Here is a 22,209-nt window from a genome sequence, read left to right as displayed (position 1 = left end):
AGCCCGGGGCACGCTCTGCTCCGTGGGTCTTGCACCCTGGCAGGCTCAGGAGGGATGTGGGATGCACTGGGACGCAGCACAAAGCAGCAGGGACCTCGAGGACAGCCCCACACCTTTACTGCACAGCCCCCATCGCCCCCTGACACCCCTCCAGCCCCACCCACAGCCCCCCACCCTGCAGCCCCCGTCCCCCCCTCGCAGCACGGCTCCTCCACCGTGCTGGGGGGGTCGGGGACAGCTCCAAAATCCGCCAGACGTGGAGGTGAGCAGCTCCTCTGCTGCTGTGGTGGCGGCAGGAGGGACGGGGAGCCTGGGTACCCATGGGTGCCGTGAGCTCGGGACCCTCCGGGATCTGCCCCAGGGTCTGAGGGCACGGAGCACGACGAGGCGGATGAAGGAGCCAGAGCGGAGTGGGGCTCGGGCACCGCAGCAGCCCGGAGGCGAGGTCGGCCCCGTGGCTCCTCGGGGGCGGCTGGAATTGGGCCGGGGGCGCGCGGGGCTCCGGGACCAGGAGCACTCAGAAGACGAAGGAGCCGGGGTCCGCGTGGACGCTCAGCGCCCGCTCCGCCTGGGCGATGGTGTCGTCGGCGCGCCGGCTGAGCTCGCGGCACTCCTGCAGCGCCTCCCCGAACTGCTTGTAGGCCTCCTCGATGATGGAGCTGCGCCGGGGCGGCGGCGGCTCCCAAAAACTCGCCTGCACCCAGGGCTGGGCGGCGCGGGGCGGCGCGGGGCCGGGGCCGGCACCCGGCGAACCGTCGAGGTCGCGGCAGAGCTGGAAGAGCTCGCTGCCCCGGCCCGACACCCGCTCGCCGTCGATGGCCTTGAGGCCGGGCAGCGCCTCGGCCAGCGCGGCGCGGTAGGCGGCGGCGGCGGCGCAGACGGGGTTGCTGAGCTGGCCCAGGGGGTCGCGCAGCCGCAGGCTCTCCAGGCGCCGCAGGCCGGCCAGGCAGCGCAGCTGCTGCAGGCTGCTGACCAGGTTGCCCGCCAGGTTGAGGCTCTGGAGGCTCTCGCAGGAGCCCAGCGGCTCCAGGCTGGAGACGCGGTTGCGGGAGAGGTTGAGGACGGCCAGCTGCTTGAGGCCGGCCAGCGGGCCCAGCTGCGAGATGGCGTTGCCGGAGAGGTCCAGCCACTCCAGGTGGGCGCAGTCGCCCAGGCAGCCCAGGTCGGCGATGCCGCGGCCCCGCAGCCGCAGCAGCAGGATGGAGTCCAGGGCGAACTGCCCGCTGCTGGCCTTCAGCAGCTGCGCCGTGATCCGCAGCCCCGCGCCCTCCTCGCCCTTCTCCCCGTGCGCCTCCATCCGCGCCCTGCGCCCTGCGGGGACCCCGAGGGTTGGCACCGGCACAGCCCCCCCCAAAAGACCCCCCTATGGGGCTCGGATCCCCCCCGTGAGGCTCAGACGCCCCCCGTGGGACCCCCTCCTGCCCTCCCCGGGGCTCCCCGTGGGGTGCTCGGGGCGGGCGGTGGGGGGACACCGGGGTCCCCCCCCCACCTCTCCAAGCACCGGGACCCCCCCTGCGCTCACCGAACGGCGGCTCCCGGAGGCCCCCTCGGCTCCGCCTCCCGTTGCCGTGGTGATGGAGGGGGAGGGGCACCGGGAGCAGCACCGGGACCGAAGGGCACCGGGGGGGGGGGGGGGGGAGGGGGGGTGGGGGGGGGATGGGATGGGGAGGATGGACGGATGGACGGAGGGATGGGGGATGGGGATGGATGGATGGGTGGATGGATGGATGGATGGATGGACGGACAGACGGATGGGGCAGAGGAATGACGGGATGGAGGGATGGACAGACAGATGGGAGGGATGGGTGGGACAGAGGGGAGGACAGACGGACGGACGGACAGCACAGAGGGATGGACGGGGTCCTCCAGCCCCCACACCGCTCACTGGCCGGGGCTGCTCCCACGGCTGCCGGGCACCCACGGGGCCACGGCCCTGCCTGCAACGGGGCTGATGTCCCTGTGCCAACGCCGTGCCCTCACCGGTGTCCCCAGTCATGTCCCCGTGCCACCACCAGTGTCCCCAGTCACGTCCCTGTGCCGCAGCCGTGCCCACAGCCCTGCTATGACCGCTGTCCCCAGGGACATCCCAAGCTGGAAGGGACCCCCAGGGATCACCGAGCCCAACCCCTGGCACCGCACAGATCTGCCCAAAATTCAGACCCGTGGCTGAGAGCAGAGCCCAAACGCTTCTAAAACTCGGGCTCGGTGCCGTGGCCGCACCCCTGGGGATCCTGTTCCCGTTCGTGACCACCTCTCGGTGACGAACCCCTTCCCGATGCCCACACCAGCCCCCCACCACCCTTCCCTCCGGGGGGCCGCAGCCCCGTCCCGGGGCCGGATGGTGCCTGGCGGCCACGGGAAGGGCGGCAGCGGCAGGGCCCCGGCCCCCTCCCTTCCGTCGCGGCGGTGCCGGCCCTGCCAGCACCGTGCCGGCCGCAGCAATAACAGGAAACCCAGCCGGGAGCCCCGCGGTGCTGCAGCGGGGAGATAAACGAGAACCACCACAGCCAGACCCCCACGCTGCTGCCGGGGCTGGGGGCAAGCAGGGGATGGGGATGTGCCAGCTCGCCCCGTCCCCGCTGTCCTGCTGCCCTCCTGGCACCGTCCCCGGCTGCCAGGGATGGAGAAATGGGATGGGGATGGGGCAACGCGTGGCACGGCTGAGATTTGGGGTGGGGGCAGCATCCCCGGTGGGGAGCCCGGTGTCTCCTTCCCTGGAGCTGGATGCTGCCAGTAGGGCACAGCCAGCACGGCTCAGCCCTGTCCTGCCCTGCCCCACGCCGAGGTTCGGCACCAGGCACCTTTTTACGTGTGCTGCTGCACGGCTCCCGCCCGCGGTGGCGGCCCCAGGCTCGTGTTTTCTCCCCCCTTCCAGCAGCAAACAAGCGCGGATTCAGCTCGGCGCGCCGCAGGACGGGGAAAAACAACCCGCAGGCATGTGGCCGGCGCCAGGAGAGCCTGCAGCACCGCTACCTGGCCGGGAACCCCGGCCCTGCCTAAAGCCAAGGGGTTTTGGGGTGGGAGCCCCCAAGCTCTGCTGCATGCCACCAGCCCCGCGGTGCTGGCACCCCGCACGCCGTCCCGCTGCGCAGCCTTGGCTCCTGCTCAGCCCCACAACATCCCCAGGGACACTTGGCAAAGGATGGTTTATTGGCATTTACGAATTGTTCCTGCCACAGGGGAGCCTGCCAGGCCCGGGCAGGGCTGGGAGCAGGGCTCGTGCCCCCCGTGCGGCTGCGGGGAGCTTTTCCCCCAGGTGCTGGCCCCGCTGCACGAGGTCCACCAGCCCTGCCACAGGCCAGCGCTCCGGTGCTGGAGCCACCTCGCTGGTCCCTTCCTGGAGAAGGGCAGCGAGCCCAGACGCAGCGTCCCAGTGCCGGGGCCAAGAGCATCGTCGGGTGCCCTGCACTGTCCCCATCAGCAGGAGCACATCTCTGTCCCTCTCCCCATCCTGATGCCACACGGGTCCCCGGAGCCGGGCACTGCAACGGGGGCCAGCAGCCGGCGGCACGTCCCACGTCGGAGCAGCCGGTTCCTCTCCTCGACCGCAGTGCCGGCGCAGGGGCTGAGCTCCTGGCGCTCAGGTGGCGGGGGCCGGGGCCGCCCAGCTCTGCCGGGGCGCGGGCGCCGTGGCGTGGGTGCGCTCGTGGCGCAGCAGGTGGGTCTTGCGGCTGAAGCTCTTGCCGCACTGGGTGCAGATGTAGGGCCGGTGGCCGGTGTGCACGGCCTGGTGCCGCGCCAGGTTGGTCTTGGAGCTGAAGCGCTTGCCGCACTGGGCGCAGCCGTGGGGCCGGGTGCCGGTGTGCACCGCCTGGTGCCGTGCCAGGTGGGACTTGCGGCTGAAGCCGCGGCCGCACTGCTCGCAGGTGAAGGGGCGCGCGCCGGCGTGCGCCTTGGTGTGCGCGATCAGGTTGGGCCGGGAGCTGAAGCAGCGCCCGCACTGGGGGCAGGCGAAGGGGCGCTCGCCCGTGTGCACCCGCAGGTGCCGCAGCAGGTGCTGGTTGTGGGCGAAGCCGCGGCCGCAGTCGGGGCAGGCGAAGGGGCGCTCGCCCGTGTGGGTGCGCTGGTGCGTGGTCAGGTTGGGCTTGTGGCTGAAGGTCTTCTCGCAGTGGGGGCAGGCGTAGGGCTTCAGCCCCATGTGGCCGCGCAGGTGAGCCGTCAGGTGCCGCTTGTCGCTGAAGCCGCGGCCGCACTCGGCGCAGGCGAAGGGCCGCCCCTCCAGGTGCAGCCGGCGGTGGGACGTCAGGTTCTTCTTCCAGCTGAAGCTCTTCCCGCACTCGGGGCAGGGGAAGGGCTTCTGCTCGGCGGGCGGCAGCGCGGCGCCGTCGGCCGGCTCGGCGTGCAGCTGCTGGTGCCGCAGGAGGTGCTGCTTGTGGGCGAAGCTGCGGCCGCAGCAGGCGCAGGCGTAGGGGCGCTCGCCGGTGTGGGTGCGCAGGTGCCGCACCAGGTGCGTCTTCTTGCGGAAGCGGCGGCCGCACTCGGTGCAGGGGAAGGGCCGCTCGCCCGTGTGCGTCTTCTGGTGGGAGCGGAGGTGGATCTTCTGGCGGAAGCGCCGGCCGCACTGGGCGCAGGGGTAGGGCCGCTCGCCCGTGTGCACCCGCAGGTGCCGGGTGAGGTGCGCCTTCTTGCCGAAGCCCTTCCCGCACTGGGCGCAGGCGAAGGGGCGCGGGGGGCCCGGGGAGCCGCACTGCCCGCACGGCCGGGGCTGCGCCGCGCAGCAGCAGTGCTGGCAGGCGCCGGGGCCGGCCAAGCCCTCGCCCAGCAGCGGCCAGGCGAAGGCGGGCAGCGCGCCGTAGCCCAGCTCCGCCGGCTCCCCGGGGCTGGGGGGCTCCGGCTTGCAGGCACCCGCGGCGGGCGGGGAGGCGCTGCCCGGGAGCTGCCCCGCCAGCAGGGCCTCGGCGCTGAGGCCGGCCGGCCACTCCTCGTCCTCGTCCTCCACTTTCACCTTCCGCACCAGCCAGTCCTCTGCGGGGCACAGAGCGGGGCCGTGGGGACGCGGTCGGCGCGCCGGGCGGCACCGCCAGGGGAACCCAGTGATTCTCACCGTGTGCCCCCAGCGTGCCCGCACCGTGCCGACCGGTGGGTTTGCCACGAGCTGGCGGTGCCGGAACATGAACCTCACCTGAGCAGCCGAGCTCCAGGCTGCCGTGCCCCTGCATGGCCCCCGCGTCCCCGCCGCCCGCCTGCTCCTCGCCATCGCCCTCAGGCAGCGCCTCCGCCTTGGGGACCAGCAGCCTCGCTGCCAGGAGAAAGCGTGGTAAAGCCGGGGGCCCCTCCAGATCCAGGGACCCCAGGGTTTTGGCACCAACCTGAGCCGGCGCAGCCCGCTGCCTCCGTCTCCTCCGCCGGCGCCTGGGTGCGCGGCTCCTCCGCCTGCTCCGTGTGCGGCACCGGCTCTGGCTTGGTGATGGGGACGCCTGTGTGGGACAGCACCGGGATGAACCGGGGTGGCTCCGGCTCCCAATCCCGGCTCCTGGCTCCCCACCGGGAACCACACACCAAAACCCAACCGCCTGGCCGGGCCCCCGAGCTGGTGGCTCTGCGGCAGGCACGGGAGCAAACCCAGAGCCTCCGGTGTGGGTTTCGGTGCCGCTGCCTTACCCAGGGCAAGCAGGGCGTCGAAGCTCTCCCTCATGGTGCCGTCCTCAGCGGCCGCTCCCGTCGGCACTCGGGGGGGGGCTCAGCCCCTGCGGGGGGCATTGGGAAAAGCAGAGGGGAGCAGCTGGAGCCCCCCGGCCTTGGGGAGCAGGAGCCTCACCCCCAGCGCCCCCAGTGGGGACACGGCACCAGCACTGCTGCCCCATCCCGGGCACCCCGAGGGGTCATGCCCCCTGCCACCCCTGTGCCCCCCACCAACCCCCAGCCCTGCCCTGTCCCCCCCCCCATTGCCCCATGTCCCCCCCTGTGCCCCCCCCAGCCCTGCCCTGTCCCCCCCATTGCCCCATGTCCCCCCCACTGCCCCTGTGCCCCCCCAGCCCCTCCCAGCCCTGCTCTGTCCCCCCCAATTTCCCCATGTCCCCCCTGCGCCCCCCACTGCCCCTGTGCCCCCCCAGCCCCTCCCAGCCCTGCTCTGTCCCCCCCAATTTCCCCATGTCCCCCCCGTGCCCCCCACTGCCCCTGTGCCCCCCCAGCCCCTCCCAGCCCTGCTCTGTCCCCCCCAATTGCCCCATGTCCCCCCTGCGCCCCCCACTGCCCCCTGGTTCCCCCACCCCACTGTCCCCAGCCCCACGACCCCCATAACCCCCCTATAACCCCCCATAACCCCCTATACCCCCCTCACAACCCCCATAACCCCCCAAAACCCCCCCACAGCCCCGCACCCAGCCCCCGGGGGCGCGCCTCCCCCACCCCCCCGCGCCCCCCGGTGCTCGCCGCCGAGCGGGGCCCGGCCCCGTTCCCGTTCCCATTCCCGTTCCCGTTCCCCCCCCCGCGCCCCTCTCCGTGTCCCCGGGCCCCCTCCGCCTCCCCTACCTGCGCCGCCGCCACCGGGCCCGGCCCCGCCGCCCGCCCGCCCGCCCGCGGTGGCCGCCGGTCCCCCCCCGCCCCGCCGGGGTCCCCCCCGCCGCCGCCGCCGCCGCCGCCGCCCGGAGGGACCGGGACGGAGCCGGGAGCGCGCCCGGGGCCCCGCCGCTTCCCCCCCGCCGCCGCCGCGCGGCCCCGGCCCCGGGGCACCGGCACAGGCGGGCAGCGGGACTACAGCTCCCGGCAGCACGCCCGCCGAGCGGCGCCGCCCCGAGCCGAGCCGAGCCGTGCCGAGCGGTGCCGAGCCGTGCCGAGCCGTGCAGGGCTGTGCTGTGCCAAAATGAACTGTCCTGGGATGTGCCGAGCTGTGCCAAGGTGCCCTGTGCCGTGCCAAGCTGTGCCAAACTGTGCTGGGTCGTGCTGAGCTGGGCTGAGCCAAGCTGAACCAAACTGTCCCGGGCTGTGCCGAGCTGTGCCAAGGTGCCCTGTGACATGCCAAGCTGAGCCAAGCTGTGCTGTGCCAAACCGAACTGTCCTGGGATGTGCCGAGCTGTGCCAAGGTGCCCTGTGCCATGCCAAGCTGAGCCAAGCCATGCCGGGCCGTGCTGAGCCATGCTGAGCTGTGCCAAGCTGTGCCAAGCCAAGCTGAACCAAACTGTCCCGGGTTGTGCTGAGCTGTGCCAAGCTGTGCCAAGCTGTGCCGGGTTGTGCTGAGCTGTGTTGGGCCATGCTGAGCCATGCCAAGCCAAGCTGTGCTGTGCCAAACCGAACTGTCCTGGGATGTGCTGAGCTGTGCCGAGTTGCCCTGTGCCATGAAAAACTGAGCCAAGCTGTGCTGGGCCGTGCTGAGCCATGCTGAGCCGTGCCAAGCTAAGCTGAACCAAACTGTCCCGGGCTGTGCCGAGCCGTGCCAAGGTGCCCTGGGATGTGCCAAGCTGTGCCAAGGTGCCCTGTAACATGTCAAGCTGAGCCAAGCTGTGCCGGGCCGTGCTGGGCTGTGCTGAGCTGTGCTGGGCCACGCTGAGCCAAGCTGCACTGTGCCAAACCGAACTGTCCTGGGATGTGCCAAGCCATGCCAAGCTGCTCTGTGACATGCCAAGCTGAGCCAAGCTGAACCAAACTGTCCGAGGCTGTGCCAAGCCATGCCAAGCTGCCCTGTGCCGTGCCAAGCTGAGCCAAGCCGTGCCGTGCCGTGCTGTGCTGAGCTGTGCTGAGCTGTGCTGAGCCATGCCGGGCCGTGCCAAGCCGAGCTGACCTGTGCCAGCCGTGCCATACCATGCCATGCCGTGCTGTGCTGCGTTGTCATGCGCCATGCCAATCCCAGACGAGCCATGCTGTACCGTGCCGAGCCGTGCCAAGCCATGCAGTGCTGAGCTGAGCAGCTGCCTGGGGCTGAACCCGGCACTGGAGGGGGCAGCGGCGTGGGGACACGGGGACACGGGCACAGGGACAGGGGCACAGGGACAGGGGCGTGGGGACACGGCACAGGGAGACAGGCATGGGGACACAGAGGGGGACACAGCTATGGGGACACAGGGATATGGCTATGGGGACACAGGGACACAGCTATGGGGACACAGGGGGACATGGCTCTGGGGCTGGGAGAAGGGCAGGGGGCCAACGAGGGGCAGGGAGCAGCCAGCAGGGAGCTGTGGGGCTGGGGTCCCCCTGGGCTGGGGCTGTGGAGCATGGGGACTTGGGGGGACGCAGGGCTGTGGGGCAGGGACACAGGCTTGTGGGGCTGCCCTGAGGTGTCCCTGTCCTTGTGGGGCCCTTTTGCTGTGGGTCTGGGGGCTGAGATGTGCTCCCCCCCCCTGCATTCCTGGCGGGGATGAGCGGGACCAGGACGTGGGGATCAGGAGCATCCGTGTCTGGGGCAGGGGGGCCGTGGGGCAGGATGCCGGGCAGGGCACAGCCGCTGCAGGGACACCAATCCGCAGCGTTTTGCCCTAGAAACGGCATCGGCCTCCCCTGGGGCCACGGGGGGGTCCCCACGGCAGGCAGCTGGGCCCAATCGCCAGCCCCGCAGCTGGCCCTGGCCGGCCGGACCCACCTGATAAAAAGCTGCCCCTTGGGGCGATTTTGGGGCTGCGAGAGGTCCAGGGACAGAGGACGGAGCGCTGCGGGTCCGGGCAGCCCCAGGTGAGGGGCTCTGCTGGGAGCGGGGGGCATCGGGCACCGTCCCCCAAGCTCCAGCCCCGACACAGTCCCACTGAGCAGGGGACACCCCCTGGGCACACCCATGGGGTCTGGGACCCTGTCCCCATCACCAGGGACCCTCAGGGAGGGGAGGGACCCCCAGCTCTGCCTTTACGCCTCGTGCAGAGGTGAAGAAGAGCAGGGACCATCCCCGGGGGGAAAGTTTGGGCACTCCCCAGGCTCTGTGGGCTCTCCAGCAGCGCCGTCACCAAATCCTCCTCTCCAAAGGTTGGCCGGCGCTCGCAGGGAGCGGCGAGCCACGGCGGGGATGGCACGGCCCCGGCAGCCCGGTGGCACGGGCACGGGCATCCTGGCCTCGCTGCTGCTCTGGGCTGCAGCCGAGGCTGCCAAGGGGTGAGTCCTGCGTGGGGAGAGTGGGGCCGGGCTGGCGCAGGCTCCCGGTGACGCCGGCGGGTGGCCGGGTACCGTGGCAGGCGGTGGTGCCAGCAGACGGTGCCGGTGACGGAGGAGGAGGTGGTGTCCCCCCGGCGTGAGGACGTGGTGCCCTGCCCCAGCATGTACCAGTACAGCCTGGCGGGCTGGAGGATCGACCGGGACCGCATGCGCCAGGCTTACGGAGGGGACCGCGGCGTCCCCCCTGCCAGCGCCCAGCCCGGCTCCGGCACCCCCATGTGCTACGTCTACAAGTGAGCTCCAGGGGGTGCGTGGTGTCAGGGAGGGCAGGGGGCACCAGGGGATGCCCGTCCCCGTGCCCCCTGCCCTCAGCCTGACTTCAGGGCTCCCCTGGCCCCGCAGACCCCCGGAGACGCGGCCGGTGGTGAGGAACCGCACGGTGCTCGCCTGCTGCGCCGGCTGGAGCGGCCCCCACTGCACCGAGGGTAGGGGGTGGCAGAGGCGTGGTGGCACCGTGGTCCCCTGCACACTGGGCTTGGCAGGCAGCAGGGGGACCACTGCAGTGCCACGGGGACGAGCTGCATCCCTCTGCCGCAGGGGAAGGCTCGCTGGGGCACTGCTACGCCGGGTGGCAGTGCCAGGACGCGCCGGGCGCCCGCAACCTCTCCGCCGTGAGCATGGCCGAGTGCTGCCGCCAGCCCTGGGGGCACAGCTGGAGGAACGCCTCCTCGGCGCTCTGCTTCGCCTGCGCCCACCAGCCCCTCGCCGGTGGGTCTGGGGGTCCCGAGCTGCAGGGGGACGGGCGCGGGGCTCCGCCAGGCACGTGCTGAGCGGTGCTCGCCCCCCGGCACAGGAGACGTGCCCCTGCCCGCAGCTCCGCGGGGCTCGGCCGCACGGCACCAGCGTCCTGCCGCCAGCTGCCTCGCCTGGGCCGGCTCCCGGTACCGCAGCTTCGACGGGAGGCACTTCCACTTCCAGGGCGAGTGTGCCTACAGCCTGGCAGCCTCCGCAGATGGCACCTGGGCTGTCACCATCGCCATGGGCAGCCCGCAGGTATCGGCCATCCCCGGGGCTGCACACGACGGGGAGCTGTGCACGGGGTGGATGGAGAGGGTGGCTGGGGTTAGCCATGGATTGTCACCCCGGGGGCAGAGGTTCCAGCCCCGCTTTGTGCCACAATATCCGTGGCTGCTGGGTCCCTGCCGTGCCCCCCCTTGTCCCCCTGCTCACGGCCTCTGTCCCGCAGGTGCTGCGCATGACATTTGGGCTGGACACGGTGGTGGCACGGGGCCGGAACGTCTCCGTGAACGGCGTGGGGGTGCCGGAGGGACAGCCCCACCTGCACGGCGGTGAGGGGCAGCTGGGTTCTCCTGTCCCCATGCGGCACCGCTGGGGACCTGGTGCCTTGTGGCACGAGGTGCTGCAGGGGGACAGTGCCAGCTCAGGGGGGCCACCTGCAGCGGTGCCCCACCGGGTCCCCTCCCCGTCCCCGTGCCCTGCTGACCCCGGTTTTGTCCTCGCAGGGATCAGCATCACCTGGCTCGGGGACTTTGTGGCCGTGGAGAGCGGGCTGGGCGTGCGCGTGAAGGCGGACGGGCGCGGGACGAGCTACGTGACGGTCAGCGCCGAGCTTTGGGGCAGCACGCGGGGGCTCTGCGGCCCCTACAACGACGACCCCGCCGGTAAGGCCGGCCCCTCGCTGGCACCCTGCATGGCGCAGCAGTGGCAGTCCCAGGGGTGGCCGTGCTGAGGACGGGTGGTGCATCTGTGGCATCCCCTGCCCGCAGATGACTTCCTGCGGGTCGGAGGGGACGTGGCCCCGTTTGCTGCCAGCTTTGGGAACTCCTGGAGGATCCCCGATGCCAGCTCCGAGGTACCGGGGCTGGGCAGAGCTGGGAAACAAAGTGGATGTGGCCGAGCAGAGCGGGGCACCGTGCCCAGCACCCAGCTGGGCTCTTTGGGGCTGTCACCTCAACCCCATTCCCAACAGCGGGGTGCTGGGGGGTCCCTCGCGGGTTTGCCCCCGCTCTGATGCCCCCCACCCGTGCTCAGCTCTCTTGCAGGGACGCGGTGGAGCCCGGCCCAGGCTGTGCAGCAGGCAGTGCAGCACGGCGGGCGGCCGAGGCTGTCTGCGGGGAGCTGCTCACCGAGCCCTTCAGCCAGTGCCACGGCGCGGTGAGTGGCACCGGCTCCACGGGGCTGGGGGCGCACGGCCCCACCACCCTAACGCTGCCTCCTGCACCAGGTCGAGCCCCACGGCTTCTACGAGGCCTGCCTGGATGTGCACTGCCGGGAGGGGGGCGCGGGACCCTCACTGCCCCCCGCCGTCTGCGACACCTTTGCGGGCTACGTGCGGGACTGCGCCCAGCGGCAAGCCTACATCGACTGGCGCCGACCGGGCTTCTGCGGTAGGGATGTGCCTGGGGATGCTCGGGTCCCCAGCCCCTTTCTCTCCCCCCACCCTGCTGCGTGCTGCCAGCACCCACGGAGCTTGTGGGCACCCTGACGGGTTGTGCATGCACCCTGATGGGGTGTGTGTGTGCGCCCTGGTGGCTCGCGCTTGCCCCTGTCCCCCATGGTCCCCTTGCCCAGGGCAGCACCCCTGCAAAGGGAGCTGCTTTCAGCCGAGTGAATCCCATTCCCCGACCCCTTCCTCCTTCCCTCTGTGGCCTGGGGTGCTGAGGGGAGCGGTGCTGCTGCCTTGGAGCTGAACCCACAGCCGGGTGGCTTGGCTGTGTGGGTGGGTGGGGGGCTTGGTGGGATGGATGTGGTGGGATATGGTGGGACACAGTGGGACATGGTGGGACGGATGCGGTGGGATGTGTTGGGATGTGTTGGGATGTGTTGGGATGTGGCTGAGCTGCGCCCTGGTGCCCCGCAGAGCGGCAGTGCGGCCGTGGGCAGCGGTACTCGGACTGCGTGTCCTCCTGCCCCGCCAGCTGTGTGACCATGGATGCTGCCGAGGAGGGGCACTGCCGGGACGACTGCGCCAGCGGCTGCGAGTGCGCCCCGGGGCTGTACCTGGCCAGGGGGGGCTGCGTCCCCCAGAGCGCCTGCCCCTGCCTCCACGGCCGCCGGCAGTACGCCCCGGGGCAGAGCATCCGCCAGCGCTGCAACCGGTGGTGAGTGCTGGGGAGGGGGCAGAAAGGGGGAAAAAACAGTGTGTGTGGGGGCACACGGTGTCCCCTGCATCGTCCCTGTCCCCGCAGCACGTGCCGGGGGGGCCGCTGGCTCTGCACCCAGGACCGGTGCGCGGCGGAGTGCGCGGTGCTGGGGGACCTGCACTATGTCACCTTCGACCAGCGGCGCTTCTCCTTCCCGGGTGCCTGCGAGTACATCCTGGTGCAGGTCAGGATCGAGGGGGTTTGGGGAGGGGGTGCACGGTGAGGGGGGGTGCTCAGCACGCTCTCTGCCCGCAGGACTTCGTGGAGGGGACGCTGCTGATCACGGCGGAGCAGGAGGCCTGTGGTGGCCGCCAGCCCCTCAGCTGCCTCCGGGTGCTCTCCGTCACCGTGCAGGGCGCCTCGGCACGGCTGCGCAGCACAGGTGACACAGGACGGGGGGCAAAAGGGTGACGGGCACTGGCTGGGGGGGCTCCACGCACCCACACACCCCGTCTCTGCTCTCCCCGTGCAGGCGAGGTGGAGGTGAACGGGCGGGAGGTGCCGCTGCCCTTCGCCAGCGCCGCGCTGACGGTGCGCCGAGCGTCCTCCTCCTTCCTGCTGCTCCAGGCCTTCGGCACCCACGTGCTGTGGGGGCTGGAGACCCCCGCGGCGTACATCACCCTCCAGCCTGTCTTCGCCAACAAGGTGAGCCCCTCTGGGTGCCGCTACCCCCTCGCACCCTCGCCAGGCACCCAGACCATGCCCGAGCGCTGTGCCCGTGCCGCAGGTGCGGGGTCTCTGCGGCACCTACAACTGGGACCAGGGGGACGAGTTCGCCACGCCGGCAGGGGACGTGGAGGTCGGTGTCGCCGCTTTTGCCAACAAGTACCGGGTGTCCAGCGCCTGCCCCGTGCTCGGCCCCGTCCCCTTCGAGCCCTGCAGCACCTACGCCCCGCGCCGGGAGCTCGCGGCCGCCGCCTGCGCCGTCCTGCACGGCGCGCCCTTCCAGGTGCCGAGCAGCCCCGCGCCTGGCCAGGAGCCGGCACCGCGGTGTGCACGGTCTGATGTGTCCCCTCCTGCCCCCAGCCCTGCCACCACCTCGTGGACAGGGAGCCCTTCCACCAGCTCTGCCTCTACGATGAGTGCGCCTGCCCGGCCGGCAAGCAGTGCCTGTGCCCCGCGCTGGCTGCCTACGCACGGCAGTGCGCCCAGGAGGGAGCGGTCCTGTCCTGGAGGAACCAGAGCTTCTGCGGTGCGGGGTGGGGTGGGATGGGGTGGGATGGGATGGGGATGGGGATGGGGATGGGATGGGGATGGGGATGGGATGGGGATGGGGATGGGGATGGGATGGGGATGGGGATGGGGATGGGATGGGGATGGGATGGGATTAATGGGATGGGATGGGGATGGGATGGGGATGGGATGGGATGGGGATGGGAAGAGGTGGGATTAATGGGATTAATGGGATGGGATGGGATTGGGGATGGGAAGGGGTGGGATTAATTTGATTAATGGGATGGGTTGGGATGGGGATGGGGATGGGGATGGGGATGGGATGGGGATGGGGATGAGATGGGGATGGGATGGGGATGGGAAGGGGTGGGATGGGGATGGGATGGGGATGGGATGGGGATGGGGATGGGGATGGGATGAATGGGATGGGATGAATGGGATGCGGATGGGATGGGACATAGGATGGCCAGGACATTCTGGGGCCAGGCACTGTGGGTTCATATGGTGATGCAGGGCAGGGCAGGGCGGCTGCCTTCAGTCACTGCACCTTATCCGTCCCTGCAGGCGCTGAGTGCGGCGGGGGCCAGGTGTTCCAGGAGTGCAGCAGCCCCTGCGGCAGGACCTGCGCCGACCTGCGCCTGGACGGGGCCGGCTCCTGCCCCGAGCTCGACGGCCTCTGCGTCTCCGGCTGCAACTGCCCCGAGGGGCTGGTGCTGGATGACGGCGGGCAGTGTGTCCCCAAGGACGTCTGTCCCTGCCGGCACGGCGGCGAGCTCTACCCAGCGGGCAGCAAGATCCGGCAGGGCTGCAACGCCTGGTGCGTGCCGCGGGGACCCCGGGCTCTGTGTCCCCAGGCTCCGGTGTCATCGGGGGGCGATGGGCTGCCCCAGGGGACAGCCTGTGGGGACGTGGTGGCAGCAGGGACCCGACGGGGACAGGACGGTGCCGGAGGTGTGAGGTGGTGGCAGGAGACACCTGATGAAATCACCCTATGGCCTGTTTGTGACGGTGCGGCAGGATAGGTGGGTTTCATTGAATGTCCCTGCCACGTGGCGCCGGTGTCACCTCTGAAGACGCTGTCCTCAGACCCCTGCTGGGGCTGGGGGCCGAGCTCCAGGCTCCAGCTGCCCCCGTGGGGCTAAGGACAAGCCCATAGCCGTGTGGGGACCTGGGTGCTGCTGGAGGCCACCTCCCTTTGCGAGCAGCATTTTGGGGGGCCCCAGGGGTGCTGGGCATGCTGTGGACCCCAGCATGGGGCTGGCTGGGGGGGGTCCCATCCATCCCACCCACCCCATACCCCCCTGAGGCTGGTGCCCCACATGGGGGTGCCGGCCCTCACCGCAGCCCCCCCTGCCCACCCCAGCGTCTGCGCCACGGGCTCCTGGAGCTGCACCGATGCCCCCTGCCCCGAGGCCGCCTTCTGCCCCGGGGACCTGGTGTACGCCGTCGGGTCCTGCCTGCGCACCTGCGACAGCACCGAGCCCAACGGGACCTGCCCGGGGCTTGCTGACGGCTGCGTCTGCCCCCCGGGCACCGTCTTCCTGGTGGGTGCCCCCCCGGCTCTGCTGCCCTCGTGGGTGGGCACCGGGAGGGGTTGGGCACTGGGGACTGGGAGGCTCAGGGATGGGGCACGGGGGGCACTGGGGAGGTGGTTGGGGGGAGGTGGGATGTTGGGGAGCAGGGTGCAGGGGATGTGGGGTGCCAGGGAGCTGGGGAATGTGTGGCATTGGGGAATTCGGTCTTGGGGACACGGGGCACTGGAGAGCTGGGCTATAAGGGGCTGGAGAGGGCCCTGGGGGGCAGCAGGAGCTGGGTATTCCCCAACCCATCTGCTGGCACCCGTGCCCGGGTGTCCCCACGCATCACCCGGGGGGCTCGCACGGCTCTGACGCCCGCAGGACGAGCGCTGCGTGCCCCCGGAGGAGTGTCCGTGCCAGCACAACGGGCGGCTCTACCAGCCCAACGACACCATCGTCCGGGACTGCAACACCTGGTGAGCCCCAGCCCAGCACCGCGGCACGGGGCTGCCACGGCCCCCGCGCTCAGCTCCGTGCCCCCAGCGTGTGCCGGCGGCAGCGGTGGCGGTGCGGCAGCGAGGACTGCGCGGGGACCTGCGTGGCCACGGGGGACCCGCACTACATCACCTTCGACGGGAAGGCCTTCTCCTTCCTGGGGGACTGCGAGTACGTGCTGGTGCGCGAGGCCGGCGGGCTCTTCGCCGTCACCGCCGAGAACGTGCCCTGCGGCTCCAGCGGCGTCACCTGCACCAAGTCGGTGGTGGTGGCGCTGGGCAACACCGTGGTGCACATGCTGCGAGGTGAGGAGCGGCCCTGTGCTGGAGGGGTGGATGCAGGGTGTGTGGGGGGACACGGCCGCCCTCACAGCCCCGCTGCCCCGCAGGGAGGGACGTGACGGTGAACGGGGTCTCGGTGCGGCCCCCCAAAACCTACAGCGGGAGCGGGCTGACGCTGCAGCGCGCCGGCCTCTTCCTGCTCCTGCTGTCCCGCCTGGGGCTGACGGTGCTTTGGGACGGAGGTGAGACCCGGGGGGGATGCAGGACGCCGTGTGGGGATGTGTAGCAGCCCCCAGTTTGCTTGGAGCCATGCCCCATCCTATCCCCAGGCACGCGGGTGTACGTCCGGCTGCACCCGCAGCACCGGGGCCGCGTGGCCGGGCTCTGTGGGAACTTTGACCGTGATGCGGAGAACGACCTGGCCAGCCGGCAGGGCGTGCTGGAGCCCACCGCCGAGCTCTTCGGCAACTCCTGGCGCGTCAGCCTGCTCTGCCCCGAGGTGGACGGCGCGGACACGCAGCACCCCTGCACCGTACGGAGCGGGACGGGATGGAGGCGCCCGCTGCGGGTGGATGGAGGGGGAGGGAAGGGTGCTTGGGGGTGATGGTTTGGGAATGGGGGCTCCTTCCCGTGGTGGTGACAGTTTTCCCCCAGGAGAACCCACACCGGGCAACGTGGGCCCGCAAGCGCTGCAGCGTCCTCACGCAGCGGCTCTTTACGCCCTGCCACGAGGAGGTGCCGTGCCAGCGCTTCTACGACTGGTGCGTCTTCGATGCCTGCGGGTAGGTGCTGGGCCGCAGACACCCCCTGGGAGGGGTCCCGAGCCCCCTCCTGCCTGTCCCCACCGCAGCACCACCCCGCTGTGCCCTTTCGGCAGCTGTGACTCCGGGGGGGACTGCGAGTGCCTGTGCACGGCCATCGCCACCTACGCCGAGGAGTGCGGCCAGCGCGGCGTCCACATCCGATGGAGGAGCCAGGACCTGTGCCGTGAGTCCCCGTCCCCAGTGCCAAGGATGGACTGGGGGGGTCCGGGCTGGGGGTCCTGCTCGCCCCAGGGCTGTCAGGATACAGCCCCCTGACCCCCCCTGCCTCTACAGCCCTGCAGTGTGACGGGGGGCAGGAGTACAGCGCCTGCGGCCCCCCCTGCCCCCAAACCTGCCAAAACTTCGGCCTGGAGCTGCCCGAGCACTGCGACACCATGTCGTGCCTGGAGGGCTGCTTCTGCCCCGAGGGGAAGGTGCTGCACGGTGAGTGTGGGGCCGCCGTGGGGCTGCCGTGGTGATGGCCCACGCCGTGCTCACCAACACCTCTCTGTCTGGGGGCAGAGGGCAGCTGCATCGACCCCGCCGAGTGCCCGTGTGTCTGGGAGGGCATCGCCTTCCCGCCCGGCGCCGGGGTGCAGCAGGGCTGCAAGAACTGGTGAGTGGGGTGCGGGTGGGATGTCCCCATCCCTGGTGCCACCGCGGCACCGGGTACAGAGCAGGCAGGCGGGCACCACGCAGCAGGACTGAGCCCCGGCCACCCCGCAGCACGTGCGCGGCCGGGCTGTGGCAATGCGCGCCCACCGCCCAGCCCTGCCCACCCCAGCCCCGCTGCCCCGACTCGGAGTTCCCCTGCCGCACCAGCGGGCGCTGCGTGCCGGGCGCCTGGCTCTGCGACAACGAGGACGACTGCGGGGACGGCTCGGACGAGGTCTGCGCCCCGCGCTGCGCCCCCCACCAGCACCGCTGCGCCGGGGGGCAGTGCGTGCCCTGGGGCGCCCGCTGCGACGGCGTGCCCGACTGCGCCGACGGCTCCGACGAGGGCGGCTGCCCCCCGCCCGCCTGCGCCCCCCCGGAGTTCCGCTGCGCCAGCGGCCGCTGCATCCCCCGGGCACGTGTCTGCGACGGGGAGCTGGACTGCGGCTTCGCCGACGACTCAGATGAGGCAGGTGAGCGGCCCCAGCACCCTGCGGATGGCTCCGCATGTTCCCGTGCCCCGTGGTGAGGGTGCCCCAACACCCCTGTCCTCCGTGGGGGGGGGTCCTTGCCCCACGGTGGGGGTCTGCCCGCTGTCGCCGCAGGCTGCAGCCCGACCTGCGGCACCGGGGAGTTCCGCTGTGCAGCAGGGCGCTGCGTGCCCTACCCGCACCGCTGCGACGGGCACGACGACTGCGGGGACTTCAGCGACGAGCGGGACTGCGTCTGCCCCGCCGGCCGCTTCCAGTGCCCTGACGGCCTCTGCCTGCCCCTGGCCGCTGTCTGCGACAGGACAGAGGACTGCACGGCTGGCACGGACGAGGCGTTCTGCCCAGGTGAGGGGACGTGGCCATGCCGCTCACGGGAATGAGCACGCCGTGGTGGCATCGCCCCTGGGGACTGTCCCCTTCCCTGCAGGCCGGGTGACCTGCGCCCCAGGACAGCTCCCGTGCCCCGACGGCTCGTGCATGGGCCAGGCAAAGCTCTGTGACGGCGTCTGGGACTGCAGGGACGGCTGGGACGAGAGCCCCGCACGCTGCATCGTGTCCTGGGCCACTCCCGTGCCTGCCCAGCTGCCCACTGCGCCTGCCAACGGCACAGCAGGTGAGGGACAGGAGTGTCCCCTGCACCCTGCTATGTCCCGGTGTCTGGGGGGCTCACCAGGAGCACCCCACTTGTGGCTGGGATGGAGAGGCCCTGCAGCTCCGGGGGTGACGCGTGGGGACCCTGCACGGGATCCCTGCTCACTGTGGCACCCCGGGGTGCCACCTCCAGCTCCCGGCTGTGGTCCCTACGAGTTCCCGTGCCGGAGCGGGGAGTGCACGCCGCGGGGCTGGCTGTGCGACGGCGAGGCCGACTGCCTGGACGGCAGCGACGAGCTGGGCTGCAACCGGAGCTGCGGGCTGGGGCAATTCCCCTGCGCCCTGGGCGCCCACTGCATCCCCCACGGCCACCTCTGCGACGGCGTCCCCCACTGCCCCGACCACTCCGACGAGAGCGCCGACACCTGCGGTGAGGCGCCGCGGGTCCCCAAGGATCCCCGTCCCCTGGGACGCCCTCTGGGGGGGCGCAGCGAGGCTCCGCACCCCCCTAGGGTCCCCAGAGTGGTGCGGGGGGTCCGTCCCAGCGCGGTGACACCTGATGGGGCTGTGTCCCTGGGGCAGGCTCTACCCAGATCCCGCCGTGCCCGGGGCACTTTGTGTGCAACGACCGCGTGTGCGTGAACGCGTCCAGGGTGTGCGACGGCAGCCTCGACTGTCCCCAGGGCGAGGACGAGCTGGCCTGCGGTGAGGGAAGGGGGGGTGGGAGGTGTATTGGGGCTGGGGGGCCCGGCGTGTGCCCACAGCCCTGTCCCTGTCGCAGAGAGCCACGTCCCCGCCGAGGGGAGGAACCGGACGGGGGGTCCCTGCACCGAGTACGCCTGCGGGGACGGCGAGTGCATCGCCTTCAAGCAGGTACGGCCACGGGACGGGGACCCCCCCTTCGTGCCCTGTGCCGTGGTGGGGGCCCCGTGGGGTCCTCCCCATTGCCCTGCCGGGGGGGCTCAGCATCGCCGCGCACCGCAGGTCTGCAACGGGATGCCGGACTGCGGGGACGGGGACACGGCCTCAGGATGGGTGCCCTCGGACGAGAGGGACTGCGGGCACTGGGGGCCCTGGGCACCCTGGGGTGCCTGCAGCCGCTCCTGCGGCCCCGGCCAGCAGCTGCGTGCGCGGGGCTGCAGCCAGCAGGGCCCCGATGTGCTGCACCAGTGCCACGGAGAGGCCACGCAGGCACGGCCCTGCTTCAGCACCGCCTGCCCCGGTGAATGGGCAAGGGGCTGCGCGTGGGGCGGGGGGGCTGGGGGGTCCCTGTGGCTGGGGTGCCTGGGGGATCTGGGGGTTCCCGTGGCTGGGGATGCCCAGGGGGTCTGGGGGTTCCCGTGTCCATGGCTGCTGGGGACACCCGGGGGGTTCCCAGTGCACAGGGGATCTGGGGGGGTCCCACAGCCAGAGCTGCCCCAGGGACTGGGGGGGCTCCCACAGCCAGCACTGCCTGGGGGGGGGCTTCCCATGGCTGCAGCTGCCCAAGGAACTTGGGGGTCCCCAAGACCTGGGCTGCCCGGGGGATTTGGGGGCCGCTTGGTGCGCCCAGCGGGGTTCCCACAGCCAAGGCTGCCTGGGGGGAGGCTGTGGAGGAGGGGAGTCCCAAATCTGGGGTTCCCCGGGGGGGGCCACCTGCCCTCACCCCTCCCTCTGCCCGCAGTGGACGGCGCTTGGAGCGAGTGGGCGACCTGGTCCAACTGCACGGGGGGCTGCGAGGGGGTGGTGGTGCGCCAGCGGCACTGCCTGCCCCCCCGGGACGGGGGCCAGCCCTGCGCCGCGCTGCCCGCCACGGCCCCCGCCACCCTGGAGATAGGTGGGTGACCCCCCCAGCCCCCCAGCTCCTCCTGCCGGGGGCTCCCACAGCCCTGACCCCTCTTCTCCACCCCAGGCCCGTGCCAGCAGGACGGGTGCCCCCCCACCACCTGCCCCGGGGGGCTGCAGCACCGTCCCTGCACCCCCTGCCCCGCGTCCTGCGCCGACCTCGCCAGCCGCGCGCAGTGCCCCCGGGAGCAGCTGTGCACCCCAGGTGAGTCTGGGGGCCACAGGGTGGCACCAACCCCCTGCCACCAGCCCCCTCCCAAATGTGCCACAACCTCCTGGGCTCGGGGGTCTCCGTGGTGGGTGCCCACCCACCCACCCACCCACCCGCCGCCCTCCCGCAGGGTGCTGGTGCCCGGAGGGCCTCGTGCTGGACGGCGAGCGGGGCTGCGTGCGCCCGCGGGAGTGCCGCTGCGAGGTGGAGGGGCTGCGCTACTGGCCGGGGCAGCGCGTGAAGCTCAACTGCCGCCTCTGCACCTGCCTGGACGGCCAGCCCCGGCGCTGCCGACACAACCCCGCCTGCACCGGTGCGCCCTGCGCCGCGCCCCACCTCGGGGAGGGTGCCGGGACCCCCGTCTCACCCCCCCCATCTGTGCCCGCAGTGAGCTGCAGCTGGTCCCCTTGGTCGCCCTGGGGCGAGTGCCTGGGTCCCTGCGGCGTGCAGAGCATCCAGTGGTCCTTCCGCAGCCCCAGCCACCCCGGCACGCGCGGGGCTGGCCGGCAGTGCCGCGGCATCTACCGCAAGGCACGCAGGTGAGGCCACGGTGAGCGGGCACGGGGAGGGTGGCGGCAGCAGCAGGTCCCCTCCACGTCCCCTCCCGCAGGTGCCAGACGGAGCCGTGCCAGGCGTGCGAGCACCAGGGCCGGACCCACGCGCTCGGGGAGCGCTGGCGCTCGGGGCCCTGCCGCGTCTGCCAGTGCCTGCCCGGCCCCCGGGTGCGGTGCTCGCCCTACTGCCCACACAGCGCCGGGGGCTGCCCGCAGGTGAGGGTCCCTGGGGGGGGCTGCGCCGGGCTCGCTGGGCAGGGGAGGGGCGCAGCGGTGGCAGCGTGGTGCCGGTGGTGACGGGGTCCCCTCGTGCAGGGCCAGGTGCTGGTGGAGGGCCAGGGGGATTCCTGCTGCTTCTGCGCCTGGCCAGGTGAGCCCGGGGCTGGGGGGCGCAGGGGGGGGCACGGCCCCATGGTCCTCAGGGTGCTGCTCGGGGGCTGGGCTGTGTTCCCACCGGGTGCCCACCAGGACCTGGTGCCGCACGGTGTCTGTCCCCGCTGCAGGTGGCAATGTGACGGCCGTCCCCACGGGGCTGACGACGGAGCCCACCCCCTCCAGTGTGCCAGCGGAGCCCCCCAGCAGCCCGCTGGCCACCTTCCCACTGCCTCCCCCAGGCGGTATGTGAGACCCCTGCTCACACAGCCTGTCCCCTTGGGGACCAGCCCTGCGGTGTCACCGCCTCCCAGGAGGAGCTGACCCCGATCCGCTCCCCCCAACCCTGTTCCCGCTGCCTGCAGACCCCTGCTACAGCCCCCTGGGCATCGCCTCCCTGCCCGACAGCAGCTTCAGCGCCTCGGCCTCGCAGGAGGGGCACCCGGCCCCCGCCGGCCGCCTGCACCACGTCTCCCCGGGGCAGGAGCTGCAGGGCTGGGCCCCCCCGGCCGACGTCTTCCCCGGGCTGCCCTCGCAGCCGCCCTTCCTGCAGCTGGACCTGCTGCAGCCCACCAACCTCACCGGTGGGTGCTGCGTGGCACCGGCACCGGCACCGCTGCCCCGGGCACTGCGCCGGCACCGGTGCCACCGTGTGCCACGTCTCTGCCTCCAGGCGTGGTGCTGCAGGGGGCAGGTGCCGGCGACGCCTTCGTCACCGCCTTCCAGCTGCAGCTCAGCACCGACGGGACGCGCTGGCACGACTACCGACAGGTCTCCGCCGGCAGCCAGCCGGAGCCCAAGGTGCTGCCTGTGCCTGGTGTGCGTGTGAGGGTGTGAGTGTGTGAGTGTGCACGGGGGGGGCTGAACGGAGCTTGTTCAGCTGCCCCCAGACTGGTTCTGAGTGTCCCCTTTCGGCCAGGGATGCGGTGACCCCGCGTCACCTCCCCTCCACCTTTGGCACGCACCCGCGCGAGTGCGCAGGGCTGGATGTGTGGTGCTGGAGCACCCCGGGTGCGCATGGGGTGCACCCCCCCACACCCAGCCCTGCACCCCCGCTCTCCCCG

At 72.1% G+C, this 22,209-nt stretch overlaps 3 protein-coding genes across 5 annotated transcripts in view; 1 reads left to right on the top strand and 2 right to left on the bottom strand.

Annotated features, from left to right (window-relative positions):
* Positions 1-64: 64 nt before the first annotated feature.
* LRRC61 (leucine rich repeat containing 61) lies at positions 65-1,544 on the bottom strand. 2 transcript variants are annotated; one of them, XM_082753676.1, is made up of 2 exons: positions 1,523-1,544; positions 65-1,311 (listed from the first exon to the last, which is right to left on the bottom strand). In XM_082753676.1, exon 2 carries the CDS (start codon positions 1,295-1,297, stop codon positions 518-520), a length of 780 nt encoding a protein of 259 aa, XP_082609802.1. In that variant the 5' UTR covers positions 1,298-1,311; positions 1,523-1,544; the 3' UTR covers positions 65-517. The 2 variants fall into 2 exon arrangements, with proteins under 2 accessions (XP_082609802.1, XP_082609803.1); XM_082753677.1 differs by having other exon boundaries at positions 65-1,304; positions 1,523-1,537.
* Positions 1,545-3,437: 1,893 nt separating this feature from the next.
* Positions 3,438-6,516, bottom strand: ZNF467 (zinc finger protein 467). Of its 2 annotated transcripts, XM_082753674.1 has the most exons (5): positions 6,472-6,516; positions 5,602-5,687; positions 5,310-5,417; positions 5,123-5,239; positions 3,438-4,965 (listed from the first exon to the last, which is right to left on the bottom strand). In XM_082753674.1, the coding sequence occupies exons 2-5, from the start codon at positions 5,633-5,635 to the stop codon at positions 3,581-3,583; spliced, it is 1,644 nt and encodes a 547-aa protein (XP_082609800.1). In that variant the 5' UTR covers positions 5,636-5,687; positions 6,472-6,516; the 3' UTR covers positions 3,438-3,580. The 2 variants fall into 2 exon arrangements, with proteins under 2 accessions (XP_082609800.1, XP_082609799.1); XM_082753673.1 differs by lacking the exon at positions 6,472-6,516 and having other exon boundaries at positions 5,602-5,781.
* Positions 6,517-8,929: 2,413 nt separating this feature from the next.
* The window catches only part of LOC309875195 (SCO-spondin-like), a gene marked incomplete at both ends in the record, with an annotated part of 33,969 nt that continues 20,689 nt past the window's right edge, over positions 8,930-22,209 (top strand). Inside the window, 42 exon segments of the mRNA XM_082754340.1 lie at positions 8,930-9,015; positions 9,096-9,308; positions 9,418-9,500; positions 9,613-9,783; positions 9,869-10,068; positions 10,262-10,364; positions 10,539-10,697; positions 10,803-10,888; positions 11,068-11,190; positions 11,261-11,423; positions 11,897-12,137; positions 12,225-12,363; positions 12,435-12,561; positions 12,652-12,824; positions 12,907-13,128; positions 13,206-13,371; positions 13,917-14,169; positions 14,716-14,896; positions 15,251-15,345; positions 15,413-15,669; positions 15,753-15,887; positions 15,975-16,177; positions 16,300-16,427; positions 16,523-16,632; positions 16,743-16,892; positions 16,971-17,064; positions 17,175-17,575; positions 17,708-17,938; positions 18,021-18,206; positions 18,378-18,614; positions 18,767-18,889; positions 18,966-19,057; positions 19,169-19,406; positions 19,848-20,000; positions 20,076-20,213; positions 20,350-20,532; positions 20,608-20,758; positions 20,830-20,989; positions 21,089-21,143; positions 21,277-21,390; positions 21,511-21,729; positions 21,819-21,916. Of these exon segments, the coding sequence (XP_082610466.1) occupies positions 8,930-9,015; positions 9,096-9,308; positions 9,418-9,500; positions 9,613-9,783; positions 9,869-10,068; positions 10,262-10,364; positions 10,539-10,697; positions 10,803-10,888; positions 11,068-11,190; positions 11,261-11,423; positions 11,897-12,137; positions 12,225-12,363; positions 12,435-12,561; positions 12,652-12,824; positions 12,907-13,128; positions 13,206-13,371; positions 13,917-14,169; positions 14,716-14,896; positions 15,251-15,345; positions 15,413-15,669; positions 15,753-15,887; positions 15,975-16,177; positions 16,300-16,427; positions 16,523-16,632; positions 16,743-16,892; positions 16,971-17,064; positions 17,175-17,575; positions 17,708-17,938; positions 18,021-18,206; positions 18,378-18,614; positions 18,767-18,889; positions 18,966-19,057; positions 19,169-19,406; positions 19,848-20,000; positions 20,076-20,213; positions 20,350-20,532; positions 20,608-20,758; positions 20,830-20,989; positions 21,089-21,143; positions 21,277-21,390; positions 21,511-21,729; positions 21,819-21,916 (6,840 nt within the window).

Source organism: Aythya marila, assembly GCF_965140915.1.
Source record: "Aythya marila genome assembly, chromosome: 2".
Taxonomy (NCBI): Eukaryota; Metazoa; Chordata; class Aves; order Anseriformes; family Anatidae; genus Aythya; species Aythya marila.
The sequence above is the reverse complement of the archived record's forward strand: the minus strand, read 5'-3'. Positions and strand labels throughout refer to the sequence as shown.

Bases quoted from the DNA above. Each gene is read 5' to 3' on its own strand.
- LRRC61 (XM_082753676.1), bottom strand. From the start codon at position 1,297: ATGGAGGCGCACGGGGAGAAGGGCGAGGAGGGCGCGGGGCTGCGGATC.
- ZNF467 (XM_082753674.1), bottom strand. From the start codon at position 5,635: ATGAGGGAGAGCTTCGACGCCCTGCTTGCCCTGG. The intron at 5,418-5,601 runs GTAAGGCAGCGG...TGTCCCACACAG, and splicing joins CGACGCCCTGCTTGCCCTGG to GCGTCCCCATCACCAAGCCA. The intron at 5,240-5,309 runs GTTGGTGCCAAA...TTCTCCTGGCAG, and splicing joins AGCGGGCTGCGCCGGCTCAG to CGAGGCTGCTGGTCCCCAAG.